This window comes from Aspergillus japonicus (assembly GCF_003184785.1).
Source record: "Aspergillus japonicus CBS 114.51 unplaced genomic scaffold BO86scaffold_76, whole genome shotgun sequence".
Taxonomy (NCBI): Eukaryota; Fungi; Ascomycota; class Eurotiomycetes; order Eurotiales; family Aspergillaceae; genus Aspergillus; species Aspergillus japonicus.
In genome coordinates this window covers 94,611-119,997 of record NW_020291713.1, presented here as the reverse complement: position 1 = coordinate 119,997, position 25,387 = coordinate 94,611, and the positions used below count along the sequence as shown (strand labels likewise).

Below are 25,387 nucleotides of genomic sequence, written 5' to 3'. Positions count from 1 at the left end.
CTGCTGCGCCGCCCTTTCTACACATAACCCCCCCAATACCCTTGCACCTTACCTACAACATACACTCTACATACACCCCCCCCCCCCCCCCCCCGCCCCCAGATCATCTGCAGAACATGCTAGCAAAGACGACAACGAAAGAGAAAGAGGAAGAAGAAGAGTGGCTAGATAGAAACCCGATTTATTTGCCGCAAAAAAATACTTCCGCTTCCCATCAGATACCTTTTCCTTTTCCTTTTTGTGTGCCTTTTTGTGTCTCTTGCACGTGGTATCTCGAATGAAATCTTCTATACTCACTACACCACATATTACAGTATCATTCTCCATACGAACAGTTAAGCCGAGCTCGTAGATTGCGTTCCCTGGCTATCTACCCGGAAGTAGGGACTGCCATTTCTCCTAGGGGGCGATCTCCATCTGAACCGTCTACGTAGTGTACTTGCAATATGCTTGGTAGCTACTAAGCCGTTTGGTTTGGTTTGTTTGTGGGCAACTCGTCCCCATATCCATCCGCTGGGGTCATTCCCCATTCCTCTCGTTCTTCTTTGATTGCAGGTAGGTACCTACCCGCCGGTGAAGGGAGGGAGCCCGGGGATTGGCAAACGCTCTCTCCTCCCCTTCCCATCTCGCATCCGAGAACTCTATCACGCGCTCCTCAATGGACAAGAAGACAGTCAGTCGACCTCCTATCCAGCCCCTTGCACTAGAGCAAGTAAGTAGAGTAAGGTACGGCCACCCGCCAACCCTACCCACTACTACAACATAGCTCGCTTACTTGACTTGACAAGTGCGGAGCCGAGGGTGGGCTGGAAGCGAAGCGATCTTGACAGTTGGGCATCCTAGCCTGAGGCCATGAATGAACCATTGATGATGGTATGGCTGGGCAAGGCAAGACACATTACACCGACAACCCAACCCAAGAAACCCGTCGAGTGACCCATGGAATGATTTGACTAGGTCTGTACCGGGCCCACTCGACGATGAGGTTAGGATCGTTGGAGTACTACTGTACAGAAACTAGAAAGGACAGTGCAGGACAGGACACCAACACGGTGGCACGTACGTACACCTAAACAGAAGCAAGCAACAAGGCGAGCATGAATCTTCGCTGCCTGCTCCGTTAGTCACCTCTTGTCTTGCCTCGATCTTACTACCACCAGACTAAGTCCAGGGCGATGCTTCCGTATGACGACTTTCGAATTGACCGTATCTTGTGATGTACATACAGAAAGACATACATACAAACTTCCGGGGAGGGAAACCCGAATGATTCGACGCTTGGGAAGAGGACGAATACTTGCAAGTTAAAAAAAAAAAAAAAAAAAAGGGTGGCACAACTCAAGACCAGCCATTTCAATTGATAGAACGCCAGTTGTAATTTCCCTTTAAATATCTACCAGAACCCGATTGGTCAGAGGAAAAGATCGAACGAACCATGTTTCGTGCAGAATGGCAACAAGAGAGAAGAAAAGAACGGCAACAAGAAGATTTAGAATAAAAGGACCCAGAACCTGCTGATTTCGGCTGAATACGGCATACATATCGTGACGCATCAAAAGTCTCGTTGCAGTGTTCAAGTGTTTGGTGGTGGTGGATGATGATGATGGTGAGTGAACCGTTCTTTATCAAAACAAGGAGGTGAAACACAAAGCGAAGATTCTCGCATCGTCTTCATCTTTTTCCTTTTTTTCGTTCTTGATTCATGAAAATCCTCCTCTCTTTGATGCAAATGAGTATTGGCAGTTATGGAACGACCGTACGGTCTGTTGGACCATGTATGGACAGTCTAAGGTCTGTCTGTCAAGGACGCGGGTTTCGGAGCATCGGCTCGCTATGCTGTCGATTCTGAGTAACAGGAAAGATGACGAGCCTGGCATATTCCGCATCTGCCAAGCCGAGGATCGGATGAATGGAGAGAAATGGGTCGGTAGAGCCAGGATCACTGCACTGCAGTGGGGTTCTTCAGGCTGGCGCCCGACTGTCGACGGGATAATTGTGGCGCACCTGCCGAGTTGGCGGTGATACTGTGCTAGCCCAGCCGGTTGCCAAAGGCTGCGCTGCCGATAGCGAATGATGTGCATTGGTCAGTTTTTATGGTGTAGAGTCCGGGTGTTTTGATGGTGACATATGGCGGATGACGATCGCTTGGCATGCAATTACCAGGACCTCTAGTAGCTTTGTGCCGAGACAATTGCAGGCTGCATACGTTAGCATTGCGATCGAGTCAACGTACCAGTGCAGAAGAAGCAAGTATCGTCCAAGGTACAGATGCCTCAGCATTGTTACACAAGGCTGTAGTCTCTGGGCTTGGCGAGAATAAACGAACAAGCAAGGGACGACTTACAGGACTGCTGAGCATGCTGTTCCGCTTGTTCCGGCCCTTCTTAATATGGTTCTTCAAGGCCGTGGAATCCAGCGGTTTCAAAAGTTCGAAGCTACACAGTAATTCACCTGAAACAGACATGATGGCTCCCCAATTATCGAATTCACCACAGTACTAAATCCAGGGACAGTCAGTATCAGGAAAAGGATTGACACAAATCGACTTCGGAATTTACTTACGTTAGGCGCAGAGAAGACAGTAACCAGAATACGGTCTTGATAGAATTCATAACCGTCTTCGACCACCATGTGCGCTCGACACACCAAATCAAAGTCATGCCGTTGCAGGAAGTTCATGATGACCTGCTTGCCGAAGCAGTAGCTGACACCACGCTCGCTGGGTTCCCAGTCTTCCTCCATATCTGCTGGATCGCTCCACAGAAGATCGTTCAGCAAGCCATAGTCCGGTACGTCGGTCGGGCGGGCGATGCCTCGGATGTCATCCATATGTGAAAGACTCGGCGACAAACCACCATGGACACAGAAGATCTTGCCAGCAACGATCGCAGCAATTGGGAGGCAGTTGAACGTATCGATGAATGTTTTCCAAGTCTTGATGTTGCAACGCCGTTTGCACTCGTCGTAAAATCCATACACGCGAGTAACGTTGGCACACTCGTGGTTGCCACGCAGGAGGAAGAAGTTCTCGGGGTACTTGAGCTTATAGCAGAGCAGAAGCAGGATTGTTTCCAAGCTCTGCTTTCCGCGATCCACATAGTCACCCAGGAAGAGGTAGTTTGAGGCGGGGGGGAACCCACACATCTCGAACAGCCTAATGAGATCAGTGTACTGACCATGGACATCTCCGACAATCTTGACGGGGGCCGACAGCTCCAGAAGAGCGGGCTGAGAAAGGAAGAGTTCCCGTGCGGCGGTACAGATGGCCACGATCTCCGCATTCTTCAAGCAAACAGTCTTGGTGACCTTGGTCGAGTAACCAGCATCAAGAAGTCGTGAAATCATGTCATCCAGGTCAATCGACTTCAAAGCACCCATCCCCATTCCCGGCGATCCGGATGTTTCGCTGTTCATCGGGGTGTTCATGATGAAGTCCAGAATCGGATTCAGCTGGTTCTCTCTCTTGATAAGAATCGATTCGCCAACTTTCTGTGTAGAAGGGCCCTTGGGGGCAACACCGGTCGGGGGAGCGTCCGACACGAGGTCAACCTCCCCACTCTGCTGCATCGCGTTCACATCTTTATGGCCTCTTTTCAGACTGTTCGACAGGGATGGAGACGGAGGAGGTTCCAAGGAGTCGGTTTTGGAAGCGGCGTCATCAGCAGCAGGGGACTGGGGAGCGCTCAGGTTGGTCGAGCTGCGCCTACTTGCCGCCGATTTGATCGAGCCAGCATCCGACTTATCGGTCTGGCTTTCCGTCTGATACAGAGCAGATGTGGAGGCGCGGGGACTGTCGCTGCTACGAATCTTGGAGCGGATCGAGCCACGAAGGGAGCGGATGGATTCCTTGGTGTCAGAGCGAGAGAAGGATGGATACGATTGCAAAGAATCGCCAGGGCCATTATTGCCCTTGGAATGCGATTGACCCATTACTGCAACGGCAAAATATCTGCCAAGCTCAATCTCCGACGCCCGACGATGGATAGGGATTCAGCAGAGGAGCACCAAGCCCAGCTAGGTGCTGGAATGCTAGCAGGTGTCTTGGCTAAGGATACCTCCGAGGGTAGGTTGGGAGTTATAAAGAAGAGGAAAATCTTTCGCTGATGGTGGAGTCGACAGGTCAATAAATGTCACGAGGGCAGTTGATGACCACAAGACACGGCGATGGAAGGCAGTAGTCGGAAACCGGCCACGATCGATGTTGGTACGAGACTAAGGGATCCAGCCCTTCGAGGTGACGCGAAGGATAAGGGGAGTCGAGTCGAGTTCGACTAATGGCGCAGAAGGAATTAGAGGCAGGAATGGATGGACATCAAGTTTGGGGGAGACGAAAGCATCAGCCACCGAGAGCTAGTCGTCGGAAGGATAAGCTCCGATTCGCCGAGGAAGCTCCTAAATCGCGACCGTTAGGAGAGGAGGACGAAAGGGTGGAAATGACGGGGCGGCGGCGGGAAGATGAAAGACAAAATGAACACTAGTTCATGGGCAATTTACATTCGAGGGAGACACTAGAAACCTGGGGAAAATGGTTGCATGTGGAGATAGGCAATAGTAGGTAGGTAAGATGTTCCAACGGAGAATTTAGGTAGAGTTTGGGGGGGAAGGGGGGGGGATCTGTGATCTGTTTCTGACGGGGGGTGGAAGATGTGGGAGGGGAAAATGATAAGAGTTGTGGAAACGGGCAAAGATGCGTCATCATGGGGGGGGTGGATGGGGATGTGGCAGGATGTGGCAGTGGAAAGAATGGAGAAAAACCATGCCAGACCAGAATACTCACTCTCTCACACAAGCCACAGAGGATAAGGTTGAGACACCGGAGCTACTGGAAGGATCAATACCAATGATGACAGTGGAACAGAAGCTGTTAGTGGTGGTGGTGGTGGTGGTGGAAGAGGAGGAAGAAGGCGAAACGAAGAAAAAGAGAAATCGAGAAAAAGAATTACTAGGTAACTTGACGACGAACGGTGTGGAAAGAGAAGGCTGGAGTGAACTTACTTTTACTTTTGTATTTAGTTAGTTGTTAGTGAGCTTCAGCCTAGTGAAGAGTGAAGGTTCTCGCCTCAAGACCCAGGCTTACTTTCCACCTGGCACTCAGTTAGACTAACTACTTACTACTACGTTAACAGCTCAGTTCAGTTCAGTTCAGTTCGCTTTTGGTCTCGAATCCTGCAGCCAACAGCGGGTGTGGCATGTCCGGATTAATCGGTCGGCCCGGAACAGGGAAGCTTAAGCCTGGGAGCTTTTTGTATGAGGAGCACGTAAGTTGCCTAAGGAACAGGAATGGAGCTGCCTGGATGGACGGGTAGAAAGATGAGATGGATAAATGCTTGAGCGGAACCTGGTACTTGTGGCAGATAAAGTCCGGTATGAGGAACCGCCTGCTTATTATAGCATACACACATACACCATAGGTATGATGATGATGATGATGGTGATGATGATGATTTGTTTTGAATTGTGGATGGTGTGGGGGGGTCTTTGTCACCGTCCACACAATCTTATCGCCTCAGGTCAAATCTGACTTCGATCCAGACTGTCTGAGTCCCCATCCGACTTATTTATAACACTAGTCACTACGGTGTGATCGTCGATGACATTATGACTGTTTCATTCTCCTCGATCCCAACAAACTTCTCAGGAGATCTAGAGCTCTGATAGAACTTGAACACAACACTGCTGCTCTACGTAAAAGCCACATGGTTGGTCTCTTCCCACCACCACCACCTCCATCCCTCCAAGGCCTTGGCTTCGTTCCTTTCCTAAAATCATAGGTTCCTCGTTCTTGGAATGATGCATGGAGATTTCAATTCTGCCTGGATCCCGGACGCATCACTCATCTTCGGACGATCACCGACAGTCAGCCTCCAGAACGCTCCGACCACACCCGACTCGCCGTCCGGAGCGATCCACTCGAGGTGGTTAGATATAGATACACGATGCCGAACTTCAAGTCATAACCTTGTTGTTCCAAATGGTGGTCTCGTCTCCATCCCCTCGCGCGGCCATCTAGCCCGGACTGGCCCTGTGCCACCCCCCGTTCGAGTGGAAGCAAAGGTGCGAGGGCAAGGGTCATGCCCCACAAGATACCCTTCAAATCACCTCGACGATACAACAGTCAGCGGTATGCCAAACTGCAGGAACACCGCCATTTCGACTACAGCCCCGTGGTGCATGGTCACGACGGTGGCTGCTGCTGCCAAGCCCATGCACCCTGCGCCAAGCACCAACGACTTTGTCTGAATATTTCTCCTAACCACGTTGTAGTAGGAGTGCTTGAGGGCTTCGCCTTGGCTCGCACAGCAGCTCAGCTGGGGAACAGGGAAGACCCTTTTTTTCTTAGAGAATTCCTCTTCTCAAAACGAGGTATATGTGGGCCTCTGGCACAGGGTCAACGTGCAGGTTGCTTCGGCTCTGTGCGCTACTCATGCGTCTCCTGGGTCACCATGAGGTTCATACCCCTCCCTCTCCAGAAGCTCATCCCGAAATCCCTCCCTCCCCTTCCCCCCATCATCATACCACATAGCATGAGTATAGTGTTCGTGTTCGTGGCTGGGGCATCTTGTGCCGCCGGGTAGTCAAGCTTCCAGTACTCTGCCTCCGATGGGAGATCGCAACCTCACTAAGATCGTAGGGTGTCCCGCATCCGACCCTGTTGCGGGGTCTCTTCCAACTCAATTTTAGTAATATGTTGACCGGGGACGACCACCAGCCCGATAAATCGACTAGTCATGGACACTTTGATATTAATATTCTGTGCGGTCCCCGCGCTTTCTGCGGCTAGCTCATTCGCATCCGTGGCGGCGTCTCGAACGGCGGAGGGCGAGGGATAACGGTACTCGTGAGTATTGGCAAGGATGATATTTCGTGCCTAATGCAAGCGCGAGAGAGAAAGAAGGTCAGACCAGAGAACCCCCAAGTGACAGCGAACACCCAAATAAAAGAAAAAAAAATCTCGTATCTTTTCCGCCAAAAGCCCGACCCCAACAAATCATTTAAGGAAGAGGAAGAGCTAGAGCACTTACCGCATCGGTACACTTGAAGGTGCCCACGAAAATGCGCGTGTCTGTCGCGTGCACCCGGAGGGTTCGACCGATCAAGGAGTCCAAGTATTGCACTGCCGTGTTCTCGTCCATGATTTGTATAGCTCGCTTCCTTTTTTTATTATCCCTTCCGGGTTAATCAACTTTGTCCCTAGGCGGGCGAACCAGCTTCACCTCACAGGTTGAGAGCGGGGGACTGAATTGCGACCACTAGCAGGAGACAACTTGGCGGTCTGGACTGTTCTGCGTTGGCCGATGTTAAACGAGAGAGCGTAACAGTTGCCTGGGGGCGCAGTCAGTCGGAAAATAATTAGGCGGGGTTTATATCTTCAGCTGAGAAGGCTTTCCTCGAAGCTAAATTGGGCGTGTTCCGGTTGGGTGGTCCAAGGTTCGTCCTCGGAAGAAGAAAGATGGTCACCCCAGCGTAGCGTAGCGTAGCGTAGCGTAAGGGTCAAGGATAGAGCCGCTGGAAACCTTAGGCATTACTGCTCCCCCCGCATGTGACTCCCGAAACTGAGCGTGTGACTACAACATCCTCTAGCTTCAGCTACCCATCGTCGAGAAGCATTTCTCTTCCAGCAGTTCGTGTGAGGAAATTGAGAAACTTGGTTTCTCTATGATGCTTTTGATTATGCTCAAGCCTCCTCGTGTATTGTATGTGTCGGTGAAACCCCTCGACTACTGAACAACACAGAACTGCTGAAACAGTACTATGTATTGTCTCTTATAGTACTCATTGTTCCATTCAGACAGGATTTATAAGACAATGATTCAGTTATTCCCCGCTGAAGCTTTGCGCTTCAATGCTAAATAGTATTATGTAGATCTGTTTCTCATATAGGCTGTGCCCGAAGCCTTCGGCCGTCTCAGCCTTCCAAGCCACATCAATAATGCTAACAAGGCCAGAGACGTCCAAGATTGTTTCAGAGCAAAGGAAGATAGCTTCTCATGTTGAAGCTGTAGATATACAAAAGAGTGACGTCATGCAGTTGTTGTCCAAGACAAAACGCATCAGCTTGGGTTCTGAATAGAACCGACGTGACCAGCAACAGCCGGTAAGAGAACCCCAGTGTGAGAAAGTGTTAGGTTTGGTATCATCGCTAATGGAAAATTTATTGTCGCTTGCGACATAGATGAGATCAGGTTCTTCGTTTGGCGTTCAGAACCTAGGGTGTCCCATCCAGGCGAGTCCGCCAACTGATGCTCTGGACGAGCAGTTCGACTCATCACTAGCCGACTCCATTTCCACATCCATGTCAGTATCCGTGGTCTGAGAAGCAGGGCTGAATGTATCGCTATCCATTGAATGTCCCGGAGCCGCGATTGGCATACTGTGAAAGCGCACAGGTGTCGCGCCGAAGAATGGAGTATCGCTGGTCTTCGGCATGAGGCTGTTCGGATGCGATTTATTGGAGGATGATTGGCAAGGACGGAAGAATTTGAGTAACGTCTGCTGGCGCGGGTCGACCGTCTCAGGGGATAGTGTGGGATCGTGATCCATTTGTTCTTGCTCATCTGCAAGGGGAGCAGATGTTTGTTGCTGTTGGGCTGTGAAAAGCCACCGAAGTGTGTTCTCTGAAAGGTATAAGTACAATGCCAGGAAGATGAGAGCAGTCAGCAAGTCTTACCATATACAACTTTCTCTTCTGGACGGTCGTTCCTGAATCGCTTTCGTGTCCGACTATTCAGATGTTGGGGGGTTTCCTCCCCTTTCCAGAACCCGCCTGTCAACATTGAGGGGGCATTTGGTGATTCGAGGCTTGGAAATGAGGCTTTGCGCTTGAGAGACATGATGCTGATGTGAGGTCCCAATTGCCGCTTGCAGGGTCGATAGTGGATCTTTCGGTCGAGCAATGCGATGTTGCTCAGAATAGTATATATACCAACTTTATGGGAGCAATGGGGAAAGATGGATCAGGTGGAAAGATGACGAACGAGGCAGAGCAGCTTTTCTGATATATAGGCTGAGGAGGAGAACAAGGCTGGGGTCGAGAGCCTTTTCGGGCGTGGTTGGTCGAGACACCGGCGCGTCGGATCGCGGAGAAAATGAAGGCGAGACCGCGTCGCACTACATGAAATATGCGCTATTCCTATTTAGGGGTGAATTGACTGAATCCCGTAGTTTGTGTCGATTGATTCCTCGATCTATACTTCACTGCCTTGAACAACTTGATTATTAGCATTTATTTACCCCTTTATAGGACACTAGTGAGTACATCGGCTTAGAAGGTCACAGGTTTGATCCCGACAGGGACTGTCAATCCAATAAGGCGCATATGCAAAGGCGGTGCTCTAATCTCAAATTCTGGATTAAAATATGAATCATGCCAAGAAGAAGACCAATATATACTATTATACCTTTGATAGTTCTCAATGAGAGCTCCCAAAGCGCATGCAACTACTGGCTCCACAGTTATAATTGCTATGATAGTATTCAATTCCTACCCAGGGTTACTCGAGGCCTATCATATGGGATACCACTCAACATTTGCAAGTTGAGGAATGCTTGACCTAAAACTTCCTAAAACTTTATCAGATCATCCAATAATGGCCTCGCAATGCGTGTAATCGACCAAATGTTCATAATGTGTATACAATGATCGGCATGCCGCCTTCGGCATACCGGCGGAGGGGAGACTTGAGTCTTGATACCTGAGCGAGGCAAACTCCGCTGTTTTGTGCCTATGACGAGGGAAGTTCCACTTCCCCGCTTCTGCTTCAAGCTGTCTGTGAGACTCTGACCGACCGACAAAGCACCTTGCAACTTACCCAGCTGTTATACCCTCTTTGGTGCACACGCTTTAATCTAGGGTCCAGATAGTCAACTTGCAGTCTTAATCCAAATTCTTATTGCTATCTCCTCGCGGAGGAAGAAAATCAGCTCAGCATGCCGTCTCGCGAAGCTACTCACGCTGGTTCTTGGTATTCTGATAGCCAACATACCCTGACGCGTCAGTTGGACCAGTGGTTGGCTCAGGTCCCAAACGAGATCCCGGGTATTGGATCAATGCCTGTGCCTGGTGCTCGTATAATCATCGCTCCGTATGTCCAAGCTAATGTGACTGTTCATCTTTTGACTGCATGCTGATTTCCCAGACATGCGGGTTATGCATACTCTGGACCATGTGCTGCCCACGCCTATAAAGCCCTGGACTTATCGAAGGCGTAAGAATCAAGAGTACCCCCGATTGTCTCGGTTCTCAAAGACTCACTTCAATTTCAGGAAACGGATATTTGTGCTGGGACCCTCTCACCATCATTATCTGACGACACTTGCTCTCCCCGAGCTCACATCATACTATACCCCGCTCTCCGATGACCCTCTGCCGCTCGATACCGAGCTTATCGCAAAGCTCCTATCAACCAAGGCTGTCAAGCGCAATGGAACCAATATCTCTTTCACAACGATGAATGAGTCTGTCGATGAAGCTGAGCACAGTATCGAGCTCCATCTGCCCTACATCCACCGTCTTCTTCAGCTCCAACATCCCAACAAGCCGACATCTCAGTATCCACCGCTAGTCCCCATCATGGTGGGAAGTACGGCTGCTGCAACTGAGGAAGCCTTTGGGACCTTGCTTGCCCCTTATCTGCAAGATCCTGAGAACGCGTTCGTCATCAGTTCAGATTTCTGCCACTGGGGACTGCGGTTCCGCTACACCTACTATGTTCCCCATGCGCCCAAGCCAGGACCGAGTCTCCCACTCTCGGCCGACTCGCTCCCCCAGCCTGGCAACAACCACAAAGACGTAGAGGCAACGGTGGAGTCGGTATCCGCCGGCCACTCCCTTCAGCGACGGGATCGTGTCCAGCTCCACGAGCCAGCCATCCACGAAAGCATCTCTGCGTTCGACATTGCAACCATGGCGGCCATCACCACAGGACGTGCGGCAAGCTTCCTGGACGCAGTCGAGCGGACGGGAAACACCGTGTGCGGCCGTCACCCCATCGGGGTCATCATGGCTGCCCTCGAAGCAATCATTAGCCAAGACGAGGGCAAGAAGGGCAAATTCCACTTCGTCCGATATGAGCGAAGTGCCGATATCACGGACGTGAACGACAGCTCGGTGAGCTATGTCTCAGCTTTCGCGGTGCTGTAGACCCTCACTTCTCTCGTGTGTCGTCAATCGATATTATCGTCATTGAAAATCTAAAGTAGTCGTCGTGATCCAATTTGCTGCCAAGTGCACATCAAATAATATTGATCTATGCATCATTTCTATACCTATATATTCAAATCCATGAAATGCTCCACTTCGCCCATAGTCCATATCTATTATTCCCTACCCTCTCCTCAGAGGAAAAAAGCCTTCAAGACCCATCTACCTGCACCTTCCAAACCACAACCTCCTCAACCAAACCATCCTCGTCTCCACCGCCCGCACCAGTAACTCCGCCTCGGGACACAGCCCATCAAGTCCACGAAACGCCCCCGGCCAAACATGCAGCTCGCACTGCACCCCCATTTTCAATGGTCTGGACCCTTCATCCCGCAACGTCCCGGTCGATCCGACAACCAGATACGTCTACGGCAAGCCCACTGTACAGTTACCGTTGGAAATGAAGGATACTGATGCATGGTGAGTCGAAGTGAGTGAGATCTTCAGTTTACCTATAGTGCGGTATCAAATAAGTCCGTACGCTATCTCAAATATCACCGATAGAGATATAGTAAGCGCTGCGGGCCACCCCTCTGGAACAAGCCCTCAATTTTGGCTAGCCTGAGCACTAAAAGCATCATGTTCGCGGGGGATCATTCAGTGTGAGCCTTTTCCACTTTGGTGAGGTCCGTTTGGATATCTCATCTTCCTCCGTCTCACTGTCTCCCCAATCTGATAGTATGCGAGATTGCTCTTCACTCAAAGAGATCTACTCCAGAAAATCTCAGCAGTTTATATAAGTATGAAAGTCATTATGGTAAGCCAGGCCTCTCCGGGTCTATATTCAGACTCTCATCCAACGACTTGGATTGCGTGGCTGCCTCCAAAAGCCATCGGTACCACGACCTGATCACGTCGCCGATTCATTCAATTTTATGATCCCTCCCCCGAAAGTTGATTATCGTCAATGACTGCGGTATCGTACCTCAAGTTTTTCCCAGCGGTCGTATCACAGTTGTATCTTCCGATGCGCTTCCGACCAGTGACAAGCTCGTCTCGATACCACCGGAGTTCCGACTTATTCAAATGACGCAGAACCAGGCTAGCATCGAAATATTCATAAGTAAAAAGTCCTCAGGGGCCTCTCGTCTCGCAGAGTCAGTCAAATACCAAGACCCGGCTGAGGACTATCAAGCTATTGCAAGCCAGGACAATGATGACGACGAGTCGCAACACCCAGCATTGCGAAGCTAGCAGACATCATGCACAGCTTGAACCTTGCTTTTTTTTTCCTGATTGGTCTGGAAAATACCATCATCTCCAGCGCTGTTCCCAAAGTCACGGATGAACGACGTCGGCTAATATGTGAGTGCCTATCTGCTCACATTCCACTCCCCCAACTTGTGTGGGGAAAGTTTTCACCATCTACTCGATCAAGTGGACCTACCTGACAGCCCTGGGCGTCTTCAAACTTGGGTCTCTGGTGAATGGTGTTGCTCCGACATCTACCGTCTAGATCATTGATCCTGGGGCTGGGCATCGGACTCGGCTTGCAGTCGGCCATTGCACCCTCCCAGACGGTTCCCCTTCTGTTTGATGTGGCCTTCGGAACGTCGATTATCATGTTCTTGGAAGATATCGGAGGAGCACTCATGGAGTCGGTAGTGAACGTGTTTACCAACTAATCAGTCCGCAACCTGGCCGAATATGTCCCTTCCATTAACCCGAGCATTGTGATCAACGCGGATGCGACTGGGCTAGTGAGCACCGTGCCCTCGTCGCTGTACGATGCAGCCATGTCTGTGTACAAGAAGTCTGTGAAACAGGCATTCTATGAAGCGACTGCCGTGGCGTGCTGCGGTGTCTCTGGAGTGTCCGCGCGTCAACATCAAGGCGAAGAAGAAGCGGGAGGGGAATAGTGCGTGAGATTTGAGTTCGGACTTTACTTTTCTGGAATGAATCGAACAACAATAACAACGATGTGATGGCTCTCACCATGGATGTGGCTGTGATCTATCCAGCGACAAAGTGGTCAATTGCCGCGTGACACTCCTTGCAAGTACAGAAAAAGGAACTCATATCATAAGATCAGAAGATAAGGCGATAAGACGGATGCCTGACGAGACAGGGATCATTGAATGATGATGAGTAGGGAGTGAACTATTCAAGGAAGACAATTCAGCAGGAATTATACTCCGCTTCTTCTTTCTCCGGCGGGATTTTGATTAGGCGACGAGGCTGTAATCTGACTTTCCTTTTGCCAGTCAATAGACAATATCCGACATCCGCCGAACTGAGCAACTGCTTATCGCCGTCTTATCTTCCTGTCTACTGTATCTAGATAGAATGGATGTAAATCTCACCTCACCGACTTTCCTCCTAGATAATATGTCTTCCTCACCCTTCCATATATAAAGACATGACTTATCCCCTCAGGTCCAACCCTCAAGTGTGATTTCTGCATCGATTCTGTCCCCCTCCATTCTCACGATGAACCTCTCCGGTTAAAACGCAGGCGCTTACATTCGGACCCCCCCCCAATTCCCCTCACTTACCCCCGCAGCCACGTACGTCGAACAAGATCTCGCGTGATTCTAAAAGCAATCGTGTGGCTCAAATCAGCCCCAGTAACCAGTATTCTAGGCGCGTCAGGCAGCTTACCCACCTTCCCGATATTCTCATTATCAATTGGAAATCATGGACTATTGACAGTGGTTGCTGCATTCTTTGTCGCTCTCGCTCATTCCATCGTCTGGGAGTGCATCATCTTGGTATACTCTCTATACTGGGGCCCAGATTCTACGGATTACCATGGCCAGGATCAAGCAGGGGATTTTCTCGTGGGAGGATGTACTGGCGCAACGGTATCAGAGTGAGTCCGTCGACGCCTATCCCTTGCCCTGATCCTTGACACCAGGGTTCTAATTCATGATGGTCATGTTCAAAGACAACAAGCCAACCGCCCTCCCTCGGACCCGGCGATCCAGCAGCGCCCAACAAGGCCAACGTGCGTCGCAGCCGCAGTCGCAGCAGCAGCAGCAGCAAAAGCCCGACACCCGGGGCGAATGGGCCTTTCAGGGGGACAGCGCCCTCCTCGCGAAGCTATCACCGGAGCTGCGCATGGCGATCTGGGAGCTGGTGCAAGGCGGGATGCGCATCCACATCGTGCAGCGCGCGAATCGCCGAATGGGACATGTCGTGTGTCCCAGCCGGGACGGGGTGTTGGCCTGTGAGATCTGCCAGGGCGGGCTTCCCAGCGCGACCAAAGCTGCGAGCCGGAGGACGACGCCGACAACGACAGCAACAACAACAACAACAACAACAACAACGGGACTTCTGGCGTTGGCGTTGACGTGTAAGCAGATGTGCGCGCTCCATCCCTTGAGCCTCAACCCAACCCTCAATCCCTACAGCTAACAAGAAGGGGGGAGAACAGCTACACCGAATCCATCTACACGCTCTACACGCTCAACACCTTCGAATTCAGCAACACCTGGTCCCTGACGTACCTGCGGCCCACGATCCCCGCGGACTTCTGGGACGCGATCCGCGCCGTCGAGCTCCGCTGGGCCTTCCCGGGCCACTGGCTGCCCAGCAAGGACCCCGTCAAGACGGTCTACTTCGCCGCCGGGCGCCAGCAGTGGCTCGAGACGTGTCAGGCCGTCACGCGCATGCGCAGCCTCCAGACCTTCACGCTGCAGCTGCCCTGCAGCTGGTTCGGCGAGCCCGTCGAGAAGCTGCCCCTGTTCCTGGAGCCGCTGCGCGGGCTGCACCTGCCCCGCCGGCGGTGGACGCTGCAGCTGCCGCGGCAGCCGTACTATGTGCAGGAGGTGGGGAATATCGATGGGGAGTTGCGGGAGAGGGGGATCGAGTGTTGTGTTTGGGCGGTCGGGGAAGGGAGGTGACTCTAGGTTTGTGGTGGGAGGATCAGGGGGTTGTAGGGGATTCTTGTATGTTTTTTAGCGAGGAGCGAGTAGCAGGTATGGATGCATGTACCTGTGAACCATTTGCATGGATTCCTGACCTCAGATGCATTAGATGGGTCGGATCATCGTACAAGTCTAGAGACTTGACCAGTGCAAAGAGTAGTCCAATGGACTGGGGGGGAAGTTGGGTCATGTTCATCCCTTGTTTCCATCCCCCTCGGCGGTTTGCACTGAGTCGGCGGAAGAATACTCACTCCGCAGATTGTCGATTCACCACCAAGCAAACTACCCAAGCACACCAAGTACAATAACGATCGATCAATAGCGTAGAATACACATAGATATGTAAGACAACAGCATAGACCTCATACCCTCCAAGAAGGAAATAGTGTCTACCGAACAAGACCGAACGCCACCAACATTCACATATCCATCCACAAAGATAGAGATATATATATACTGCTATGCTTCAATCTACAGACTCGAACATCAAGAGATAAGAACACACCATCCCACCACTACAACTTCCTCAATTTACTTCCACTTCCACGAAAATACAAAAAATGGGTACCCAACTTGGACTACTAGCCAACTACCCCCCTCAACGAACCATACACATCCCCAGGTCAACCCTTCCAACTAAGAAGATAGATCCCTACAACAACAAGAATAATTCCGAAGTAACCATACTCCACTGCGCACTACCACCACCAAAGCAACCCAAAATCCCCTTAGACCATCTCCCAAATCAATATCCCCAACCAATAACCAAACGCCCACAGCCCACGACGCCCACGGCACCCGAGGAGACAGCACCAAGAGCACCAACAGCAACAACACCACCACCACCCACACCGACAAAACCAAAACCAGCAACCTAGACATGGATCCATCCCCCAAGAATCCCCCAAATATCTCCCTCCCCCATTCACCATGGAAACCACCCCCCACCTGCAGCATGTTGATAGGCTAGTCGGCGCAAAACAACACACAACCCAAAATCTATAGTGCGGATTCCTCGGCCGGCGGAGGTATGTGAGCTAACCCGTTATCAGGGATGGGAGTGGGAATCTCGAGTCTGGAGACAACCAGTTGGACCTATCCGGGGGAAGGGAACTGATGGTACCTGGCAGGGTAGTTCGGGCCTGGTAGGTTAGTTCGTACCTGGCAGGGTTAGCTGCAGGGGTAAACAATAAACGACAGGTTGTGGAATTTGAGGGAATGGGAGCTAGCTAGCTACTCATAGTAGGGAGGGAGGGGGTTCCTGGGGTTTGGGTTTTGGGTTTGGTGGATAGCTTGGGTGCCTGGGGGACGGGTCTCGGTAGGGTTGGAAGGTGGTGGTTGTTTTGATGTTTTGAGGTTTTTGAGGGTTGTGTTTTGGTTTGGGGGTGCTGGGTTGGGGTTATGGGGTTTGTTATAAATTGTGAGTTTGGCTTCTGGGTGTAGGCTTGCAGAGCATAGGTTTAGACTGTGCTGGTTGGTATTATGAGATATGAGATGGGATGCATGGTCTGAGGGGAACTGTGTGGAGAGGAAATATATATTGATGGGTGTATATAGTACCGAAAGACTGTAGTGGAACGATGTGATGATGGCAAGAGGACTAAAGACCACAAGAAGTGTCTGGAAGCCAATGTTTGGGCTGTACTCCTAGTGTCTAGTATCTACAACTGTTGACCCTCAGCTCAAGCATATGTTGAACTCTATGATGAGCAGACTCATGAACCAAGTTGACTGACTCCATTATATCACAAACACAAACAAGAGTCAACAACAACAAAGGAAGCACTGCTAGTCCCGGGCTCAATCTGGAGGAATGTCCGCTGCATTCCGTCGCACTCGCACTGAGGCCTGGACGGGTACCTGCACGCCAGCATAAAATCGACAGCTTGTGACAAGTAAGCCAGGTCAGCGTCAGAAGTAAGGGTGCAGCCAGGTACTCTGCCTGGGACATCGAGAAAGACTGTTAAGTGCAAGCGTCATCATTGACTTCCAAAAACTGGATATAGCGGAAGTGATCTGCATCGGATGGTAGGCTCAAGGATACATCAAGCTCGAAGAGGAGACCGAACGTTGACTAGACAACAAGCTCAGGCATGCTGCGGAGAGACAGCGAGGAGCTGCTCCGGACGGTAAATCGGAGGAACAATAAAGAGCACGCCGTATGAGGTGGCCCATCTGCCCGGGCAATGTGTAATCTCCCAAAGAGCGTTAGGGTTGGCGCCGGAATGCGCTTCATCCACCCAAGAATGCGATAGACCATAGAAAACACATTCCGCATCCCGCGGATGCAACAACAATAGAAGACGTAGAGAACAACCCCACCGCACTAGTGGATTGTCAGAATTGGATACTGAAGGTGGTAGTTTGTTTGTGTAGTGTGTATGTTGTGGTTCGAATGGGTTGAGCGATTTGTGGCGTCTGCCGGCTTGACACTTATTTAGTTACAATGACAGCCGTCCAGTTCCAAACCTTTTCCCGACTTTTAGCTCCACAGCCGACAATTGTTGCATGCTTGGTCGATGCTCGTACACCCACACCAAGGACCAACGATGCGACTCAGAAACAGACCCCATGGCCTTGGCCTTGCTAAGAGGCAACCTCAACTGGCCGATGCTTCTGGGTCAACCTGGTCAGCCGGTGGCGCCTCTACCGAAGGCACTAGCCAATGGTCCGCGGGAACCTCCGTGGCCGGCTCTGGACAATGGGCAGGTAGTGGTGCAGCGGCCGGTGATGCATCAACAGCCGGAACCGGAGCCGGAACAGCAGCAGGCACAGCGGCGGGCACAGCGGCAGGCACAGCAGCAGGCACAGCGGCAGGCACAGCAGCAGGTACAGCAGCAGGCACAGCTGCAGGCACAGCTGCAGGCACAGCAGTGGGAACAGCAGCCGGGACTTCAGATGGCACAGGTACATGGGCAGCGACAGCCCCAGCTGCCGCAGCGGACGGCACTACTGCCGCCGGAGCCTCTGCTGATGGCAGCGCGGCAGGCACAGCACAAGGGACCACAGGGCAATGGACAGCAGCGGCAGGCACCGACACAACCACACAAGCCACCGCAGGTAATACAGCAGCAGGTGCCGGTACAGAAGCTGCTGCTGCTGCTGCCCCTGCAGCTGCACAGGACAGCACCGCGGTGGGAACGGCCAACACCTGGGCAGCGCCCGCTAGCGATACCGCGACAACGGGCGAAACAGCCGCAGGGATCGCAACGAACGACCCGACCACTCAATGGAGTGCTGGAGCTCCCAGTGCCGAGCCCCCAACAGCTGCCGCCGCCGGTCCAGTTGTGGGGGCTGCAACATTCGCAACAGCAGTGATTCCTACTGCTACCGGAACTTCAGAATCCCTCCCCTCATCCAACCCAAGCGAAGCCACTCCTACCAGCACCGTCCTCGCCGTCGATTCAGCAAAGCACGCGGACACGCCTGCCGGGACTAAGGCAGCAATCGGCCTCAGCGTGATAATCGTCGTCGTCGCAATGGCAGGACTCATCCTGTGGTCGCTACGCCGGAAGAAGCGCCGTCTCCGGCAAATTATTGCGAAAAGCCGAGGCGAGAAGGTGTCTGACAGCCCGAGAACGAGTGATGAGTTCGTCCGGTATGCATCCAAGGTCTACACCGAAGGGACCAGCGTCATGCGTCAAGCGGGGGGCAAGATCAAGACAACATATCAATCGAAAATCCCCGTCCTGCGTCGCCACTTCGAGAATGCAAAGTATGAGCCGATCAAGGAGTTTAGTCGCAAGGTGTACTCGACAAGTGTGACCACATTGAAGAAGGTTGGCGGGTTCGTTCATTCGAGCTGGGGGAGCAAAGCCCATGTTCCTCGTCCTTATAGCACATACAGCACGTATAGTAGCAGCAGTCTGCACCAAGGCTTGCGGGACCTTCCTAGGTCGTGCCATGCAAACGAGCTCGCCCCTGTTATGGAGGTATCTGAAAGTATCGAGAGCCCTACTGGCTCTTCGGAAACTTTGGTCGGTGATGTCGGTCGATTAAAGGATGCTGCAGTATCAAGCACGCCCAAACTTGAGACGGGCAAGTTCCCCGAGGCAAAAGTAGCAACTGTCGAGACTGTCACGCCCATCTCCCCGGAATCCTCAGGATCATCATCACCATCTTCATCGTCATCGTTATCGTCAACAGCGAGCAGCAGCCCTTCAGTGTCAAGGAGCCCCACTGTTGACCGGGTTTCAAGAAGCCCAACTGTGGAGAGTCGGACCTACCCCGGCACGCCCGATATTTCCTTTGCCAGAGTGTACCGGGTAGAAATGGACTTCAAGCCTGTCAGCCCCGAGCACGTCGAGCTGAAAGAGGGTCAAAATGCCGTCCTGCATCTCGTCTACGACGACGGATGGGTAAGTCAATCCCTTCTTCCCATTGTGTCACCGCAAGTATGCTAATGAAACGTTCTCCGCAGGCTCTTGTCAACGTTCTTGAAACCGCCCAGGAGGGTCTCGTGCCCCGAGCCTGCTTTGGCGCATATCCTGTGCGCCACCAAGCCCAGTACATGGGCAGCAATCTCCAGATCTCGACCGACGGCATTCCCCGGTCGGTCAGTTCTGCCACCCCGACCGAGTACGGCTCTGATGGTGACATCGGCCGATTCTACTCGCAGTGCGCGAGCCCGGACCTCCCAACCCCGGCGTCGCTGCACGAAACCCTGCCACGGCCTCAGCGTCTCAAGTCCCTTCCGTCGCTGGCAAGCTTGTTCCGCTCTGCGTCAAGTTTCAAGAGCATGGTATAGCAAGCACATCCCGATGAGACTGAGGCCTGGCGCTGAAGGATCCGATCCTTTCCTTTCTCTTTTTCCATTCTCGTGAATAATTTTTTTCCCCTTGAATAGTGGACTGTCTTGTGACATCTGACTATTTGTCTGGTGTGGCCGGTTTCACAAGCTAATGCTCTGTATATACCTTATTCTGATAATATTCTTCTAATGAATTTGCACACGCGGGTGTGACGACACATACCTGTGCAATCCGGATGTCTTGCCGTGCGGTCGTAGTACTTGTCTAATCTGCGTGTCATTATATCCCCGAAGTTGAGTTTAGGAATCATTTCGGATTCAAGAATAACACCAGAGGAAAGACATCAGAGGAGCGACATCAGACGATGAGCTCAAGTCTTCAGAGTGGATTCAAATCCAGCTGCATAGGTTGAGAAGTCCATTGTTTCCGCCATCTGCAGTCTGCGGCACTATCAACACAACACGGTCACTGCCGCCCAGACACCTAGCCCCTCAGGCTCCCCACACCTTAGCCAGCTGCTGACCGCCTCCCTCACCGCTACGTCCGGCAGAACGCCCGCGACCTCGAGGGTGGAAATGCGAAATTCCACCAGTCACAGTCCCGAACAACCGAACCGGAAAACTGTTCACTTTAGGCGGTGGCAGAAAACCATTAAAGCGGCGCCACATTCGGCAGGCCCAGACCCCTCGGACCGATGCCTGAGGCTTCAGGCCGGTCCGTTGTCTTGTGTCCGCTGCACATCCACGCGAATACCTTTCCTTCAGTCATGATATGTGCAGCACAATACTTCTAACACTGTTCTCCCTCATCGCTTCCTGAACACTACTTCAAAGCAGACCGATTGAGCTTTATTTACGGCTCGGTATCAAAAGTACCATAGGTAACAGGGTATACAAGAACAAAAGAAACCCCCTGGCGTCGTGCCACTGGTGACAGCATCTTCCAGCTATCATATACACATACACATCCCTTGCCCACCCCCACCCCCACCCCGAAACACGCATCAGCTGGATGCAGATGGAGCAACTCTCGCGCACACCTCAAGGCCAATCAGCCATCTGACCTCCCACCCCAAACCTAGGCAGGATACGCCATCTGCGGCGCGGCCTGGTACCCCGTGAACTCGGGCCTCGTCCGCAGCTCCATCTCCTTCTCCTCCTGGATGAGGGCGCAGCATCCGCAGCAGAAGGTCGTGCAGCAGTCGCCGCAGCACGAGCCTTCGATGCCGAAGCGCTCGCGCATCTCGCCTCGCCGGATCGTTTGGATGATCCACTGGGAGACACCGAGGCCGAGGCAGGTGAAGATGGCGCACTATTGTTTGCACAGTTAGTATACCTCTGCGAAGGCAAGGTTGGGGAAGGGTGCGGGGAAACAGCGGCTTGTTGGTGGTAGTCATGGTACTTACCTCAGTGTTGATGTAGCTGAAGTTCTGGAGTGTCGGGTCGTGGATTCGCGCTTGCGTCTTTCCGAAGGTTAGGCATGGGAGACACCAGCTTGTTAGGCCTGGGGTCTCGGTGTTAGTGGCTGTTTTCTGCACTCCTTGGATTGGGGAGGGGTGTCCTTTGGGGGGGCAAAAACTCACACAATGAGCCGGGGGAGAAACAGTCGCAGAGGGAATAATTCCATTCTCTGTTATGGGTGATGCTTCGGACCTGCTCGTTGTTGGTTTGAGTGTAGGTTGGCGGGTCGGTTGGCCAGGCGCGGTAGGTTTTTTGTTGCTTGCTATCTGCCATTGTTGGAGGAAGTAGATGATTCAGAGTATAGGGTTGTTGTGGTTTGCCCCATATTGGAGGGCAGGGGTCTAGATTCTTATAGTAGTTTGCGAGAGTGAAAACCTTGTCTCTGTGGATTAGGGGCGCCGTGAATAGGAGCCAAAGTCATTGTTGGTTCCCTCTTTCCAGAATATACAGGATGGATGATGCTGAAGTTGAGCTGGAAAGGGAAGCTCGCATTCGTAAAGAAGCGGGCCCGTTGGATGGACCCACTTGGTGTTCATTGCCAAAGTTGAGTGGGGCCGGTACTGTGCCTTAGTGTCTAGTGAGTATAAGCTCAACCTGCTTTGGTAGAGTCTTCGAGTCAATGCGCTGACTATTGAACTACAAGGCATTCGCTGCTATCAATGTGTGCCATGGTTGTTGTGTGCAGTACCAAGCTTTCAGGCTGAGACAACAATATCTGCGGAAATCCGAGGACTATTTACTCGGATGCGATGGAGTCAAGACTATGTGCACCCACTTTGTGTCCCTAACTGTCATGCGATTTCAGCTCAGAGAGCTCAGACTTGGATAAGATCTCAATCTGCTGCCGCAGGAGATTTCAGAAGCAATCGCCATACTTGTAGTTTTGTCTATCAGTCATCTTCGCACGTTCATGGAGAAGCAAGAGAATACAACCTGCCAACTGAGCATCGATCTTAATCCACCCAGGTCAATCATGTTGTATCCCTAACGCCAACCTGAGTTGCCTAAGATGGAACTGGCCATTTTGTCACTTATACAACGAGACTGAATGGCCCAGAGGCAGCCGCGGGATTTACCTGTTTCTACGGGTTACCGAAAACCGATATGTATTTTGCAGCAAAGAACATGGATTGGCCTGCAACCCTTTGCATACCTATATTTCCCTCTTGAATGAGCTGAAGCGTGCTACCTATATGCCATGACAGGAAGTTAATTCATAGGCAGCATATATAACTTGCGAAACACAAACCCTCAAGCAAACCGAGGCTTGCTATGCTTGTCATCCAAGCTAATCTATATGAGTACTGATTACATGTATTGGACATTTAAAACCAGTCGCATCAGCAAGCGAAAGTCCCCAACCTCTCTGATAGATGTTGATAAAATGGACTGCCAAGGCTTGATAGGAGAGATAGAATCAACAAGAATCAAGACGGTTACAGAATATTGGTACAATAACTACCAGGTTGTGTAGTGTAATGGTTAGCACCCAGGATTCTGATTCCTGTAATCCCGGTTCGATCCCGGGCACGACCTTTTTGTGTTTTTGTTTTTCTTTTCTTCGCATGCCCATATGTGGGTGGATACATAGGTCTCCGGCGGGGGCGCACTATAGTCCCTGAGATTAGGGTTACGTACTCCGTAGCCTGGGTTAATGTCATGGAGCGCCGCGGGCGGTACTCGGCACTTTCCCCTAACCCGTACCGCTTAAGGCCACAACCACTACCTACACACATTTCTAATGTAAACAACTATCTACCTGTCTTCCATCCAATATCCATAGATACAGCCTACAAATAAATCAGGTACCAGTCAGGGTAGTTTACCAGAAAATCAGGAACGTACCCCAACCACCTCTCCCTCCCCTCAAAATTCAAGATCCAGCGGACCTATCCACCCGTCCACATGACACTACCACCACCACCACCACCACCACCCAATGACGGTGATCGCTGGATGTCGATCACGATAGAGTAGCCGCGTCTGGCCGTCTGGCCGGGCTGGCCGGCTGCTCGGCGCGTCTAAATATAGCAGGGGGGTGGGCTCCGTCGCCCCGACCACTTCTTAGTCTTAGTCTTACTCGGAGCGCGCGGGGTGCGTGTGGAAGAGGGAAACGCGTGCCAGGCACCACTACCAACACCACCAGTGCAAATTCTAGAAAACTTGAATGTTGTCAATTCAACACGCGGTTTTGTACGAAGGAGGTTAGATCATTGAAGAGAGTTCTGCATTGTCCTTCGATATATGTCAGGATCTTGATAATGCTGACACGCTTCATACAATAGAATATATAGTACCTACCTAGGTACGCATGAGAAGATATACTATGTAGTAAGTCCACCCCAACTCAGTCAAACAACCAAGCGTTCAAAAGAAAGATATGAGGAAGAAAGCCCCGATCGGAGCACGAATAACCCCCGTGCGTGTGTGTATGTGTGTGCCCATTCCCCTGAATGTCTCACATCCATTTCCCAGGTCCGGGTCCGGCTCAGGGCCCCAGTCAACTGAACCCGCGCACGTAGAACCCACTCTTTCCTGCACCCTTCTCGAGTACTGTACCCAAACTCCTGAATGCGCTTGGATTTTTGTTGTCCCTAATACCCTTGGGCCTGAGGCCAAGCACCTCTAAATGCTAGAAGTCCAAATTCCATATTTCCTAAACCCATGACCAATCCCAGGATCATGGGACAAGAATAACGTGGACCGGAAGTGCAAGTGTTTTCAACTGTGTCGTGTGTTCCACAAGTGGAGACCGTCTGGACCCCTCTTTTTCCCTTTTTCTTTTTTCATGTTCTCGGGGTTGGTCACGGAGATTAAGGGTCTACCGTCTGAGGAGGTTCTGGATGTCAGGATTTGCCTACCACCTAGTCTACTCCGTCCTTAAGCTTTCTTTCACTGTTCCTTTGGTCAGTTCTGGTCAAGTTCGAATTGAGTGTTCCCTTTGCAGGCATTCTGACTGTGATGCTGTACACTACCAACTCCCAGCTAGCTTCAACAATATAACCTCGAGAGTCGTAGATTAGATTCTGATTCTGATCCCCATAACCCTCAGACTAGAACTAGACTAGACTAGGCAGCGAGATTCACAGATCGCCAGTCTGCCGAATTGCACTGCCAGACCACCCCGGAATCGAACGATCCGGGGCCCAACCCCAACCCCAAACCCAGAGGCCCAAAGGGCTACACTACAGTACAGGAAACAATTGTTGATTCTTGTTGTCTTGTCATGCTCGAAACGCGGAGAGTTGGGTGCGGTGTTCTCCGGTCCCGGATTGCCCATATGTTTAAACGTAGCATTCCATTGCGTGCCGGAGGCCAGATGGTATGTAACTCGAAGAAGCAAGTACCGACTGCCCCTGTCGCTTGGTATGTCTGGAGTCTGGAACATCAGAGACATTCGGTCCACATTGTTGGGAGCCAAGGTTCGAGGAGGTAGTCCGTCGTCATAGGGTTTGGTTGAGGGCACTGCAGAATCTGTGATGGGATGGTAAAGCGGAAAGGGTACTGGGGACAATCAACCTACCATGTCGTGACGTACTGCTGACTGAGCCATGCTACGAGATTAACAAGTCTTTGTGGTAAGGGTTCAATTCGGTATCTGAGATCGCCAGGAGCCAGAACTAAAGTAAGAAGATAGGAGATGCCGCTTTGCCTGCTAAGGCTACATGCGACCGAAACATCTGTCTCATAAACATGGCATTGACTGATCCGCCGCAATGCTGGCTGCGCTGTCCCTGAACAAAAATGACAAGGATTCAAAGAATTAAAGAACATTATATAAGAAATAGAAAGACAACTCCGTGTCACAAATGCGCCCCCAACCCATAACCGTTCCCCCATGAGGTATCCGATTAGATCTCCTGAAAATGCATCATTCCAAAGATGTAAGAAGAAAAAAGAGAAAAAAAAAAAGAAAGTACATTTTGGACAAAATGTGTAGTCGGAAAGAGAAGGTCAAATGACATATGGGAAATCAATGATCGATAGGTGGAGTTCGATGAACCCACAAGATGAAGTGTGATGGTCAGGTCGGCGTATCGCGAACATGATCTGGAGGCATCTTCATCCGGCCTGAGACTCTGGCCTCAGGCCGGAAACGAGCCCTAT

The 25,387-nt window shown here is 51.4% G+C and overlaps 9 protein-coding genes and 1 non-coding gene across 10 annotated transcripts; 5 read left to right on the top strand and 5 right to left on the bottom strand.

Moving 5' to 3' along the window:
* Positions 1–2,095: 2,095 nt before the first annotated feature.
* Positions 2,096–4,347, bottom strand: phzA (putative serine/threonine protein phosphatase). Its single transcript, XM_025666944.1, has 3 exons — positions 2,563–4,347; positions 2,345–2,497; positions 2,096–2,198 (listed from the first exon to the last, which is right to left on the bottom strand). Exons 1-3 carry the CDS (start codon positions 3,928–3,930, stop codon positions 2,169–2,171), a joined length of 1,551 nt encoding a protein of 516 aa, XP_025523228.1. The 5' UTR covers positions 3,931–4,347; the 3' UTR covers positions 2,096–2,168.
* Positions 4,348–6,597: 2,250 nt separating this feature from the next.
* BO86DRAFT_224797 (LSM domain-containing protein) lies at positions 6,598–7,241 on the bottom strand. The gene is made up of 2 exons (XM_025666943.1): positions 7,023–7,241; positions 6,598–6,868 (listed from the first exon to the last, which is right to left on the bottom strand). Exons 1-2 carry the CDS (start codon positions 7,131–7,133, stop codon positions 6,620–6,622), a joined length of 360 nt encoding a protein of 119 aa, XP_025523227.1. The 5' UTR covers positions 7,134–7,241; the 3' UTR covers positions 6,598–6,619.
* Positions 7,242–7,812: 571 nt separating this feature from the next.
* On the bottom strand, positions 7,813–9,057 carry BO86DRAFT_459311 (uncharacterized protein). The gene is made up of 2 exons (XM_025677347.1): positions 8,669–9,057; positions 7,813–8,615 (listed from the first exon to the last, which is right to left on the bottom strand). The coding sequence occupies exons 1-2, from the start codon at positions 8,829–8,831 to the stop codon at positions 8,200–8,202; spliced, it is 579 nt and encodes a 192-aa protein (XP_025523226.1). The 5' UTR covers positions 8,832–9,057; the 3' UTR covers positions 7,813–8,199.
* A 672-nt stretch (positions 9,058–9,729) lies between these two features.
* BO86DRAFT_392786 (protein MEMO1) lies at positions 9,730–11,286 on the top strand. Its single transcript, XM_025672878.1, has 3 exons — positions 9,730–10,082; positions 10,137–10,205; positions 10,264–11,286. The coding sequence occupies exons 1-3, from the start codon at positions 10,048–10,050 to the stop codon at positions 11,138–11,140; spliced, it is 981 nt and encodes a 326-aa protein (XP_025523225.1). The 5' UTR covers positions 9,730–10,047; the 3' UTR covers positions 11,141–11,286.
* Positions 11,287–12,410: 1,124 nt separating this feature from the next.
* On the top strand, positions 12,411–13,266 carry BO86DRAFT_392784 (uncharacterized protein). Its single transcript, XM_025672877.1, has one exon. It carries the CDS (start codon positions 12,628–12,630, stop codon positions 12,823–12,825), a length of 198 nt encoding a protein of 65 aa, XP_025523224.1. The 5' UTR covers positions 12,411–12,627; the 3' UTR covers positions 12,826–13,266.
* Positions 12,764–13,271, bottom strand: BO86DRAFT_224745 (uncharacterized protein). The gene has a single exon (XM_025666942.1). The coding sequence runs from the start codon at positions 13,136–13,138 to the stop codon at positions 12,878–12,880; it is 261 nt and encodes an 86-aa protein (XP_025523223.1). The 5' UTR covers positions 13,139–13,271; the 3' UTR covers positions 12,764–12,877.
* Positions 13,272–13,670: 399 nt separating this feature from the next.
* BO86DRAFT_347666 (uncharacterized protein) lies at positions 13,671–15,357 on the top strand. The gene is made up of 3 exons (XM_025669287.1): positions 13,671–14,012; positions 14,088–14,505; positions 14,577–15,357. The coding sequence occupies exons 1-3, from the start codon at positions 13,952–13,954 to the stop codon at positions 15,043–15,045; spliced, it is 948 nt and encodes a 315-aa protein (XP_025523222.1). The 5' UTR covers positions 13,671–13,951; the 3' UTR covers positions 15,046–15,357.
* A 2,283-nt stretch (positions 15,358–17,640) lies between these two features.
* Positions 17,641–20,240, top strand: BO86DRAFT_413238 (uncharacterized protein; the record flags this gene model as incomplete). The annotated part of the gene is made up of 3 exons (XM_025674722.1): positions 17,641–18,129; positions 18,192–19,427; positions 19,490–20,240. The coding sequence occupies 3 exons, from the start codon at positions 17,641–17,643 to the stop codon at positions 19,814–19,816; spliced, it is 2,052 nt and encodes a 683-aa protein (XP_025523221.1). The 3' UTR covers positions 19,817–20,240.
* Positions 20,241–20,811: 571 nt separating this feature from the next.
* BO86DRAFT_459306 (PLAC8 family protein) lies at positions 20,812–21,756 on the bottom strand. The gene is made up of 3 exons (XM_025677346.1): positions 21,403–21,756; positions 21,226–21,323; positions 20,812–21,131 (listed from the first exon to the last, which is right to left on the bottom strand). The coding sequence occupies exons 1-3, from the start codon at positions 21,551–21,553 to the stop codon at positions 20,898–20,900; spliced, it is 483 nt and encodes a 160-aa protein (XP_025523220.1). The 5' UTR covers positions 21,554–21,756; the 3' UTR covers positions 20,812–20,897.
* A 988-nt stretch (positions 21,757–22,744) lies between these two features.
* On the top strand, positions 22,745–22,816 carry BO86DRAFT_t279. Its single transcript has one exon. It is a non-coding gene; the product is annotated as a tRNA-Gln (tRNA).
* The last annotated feature ends 2,571 nt before the right edge of the window (positions 22,817–25,387 follow it).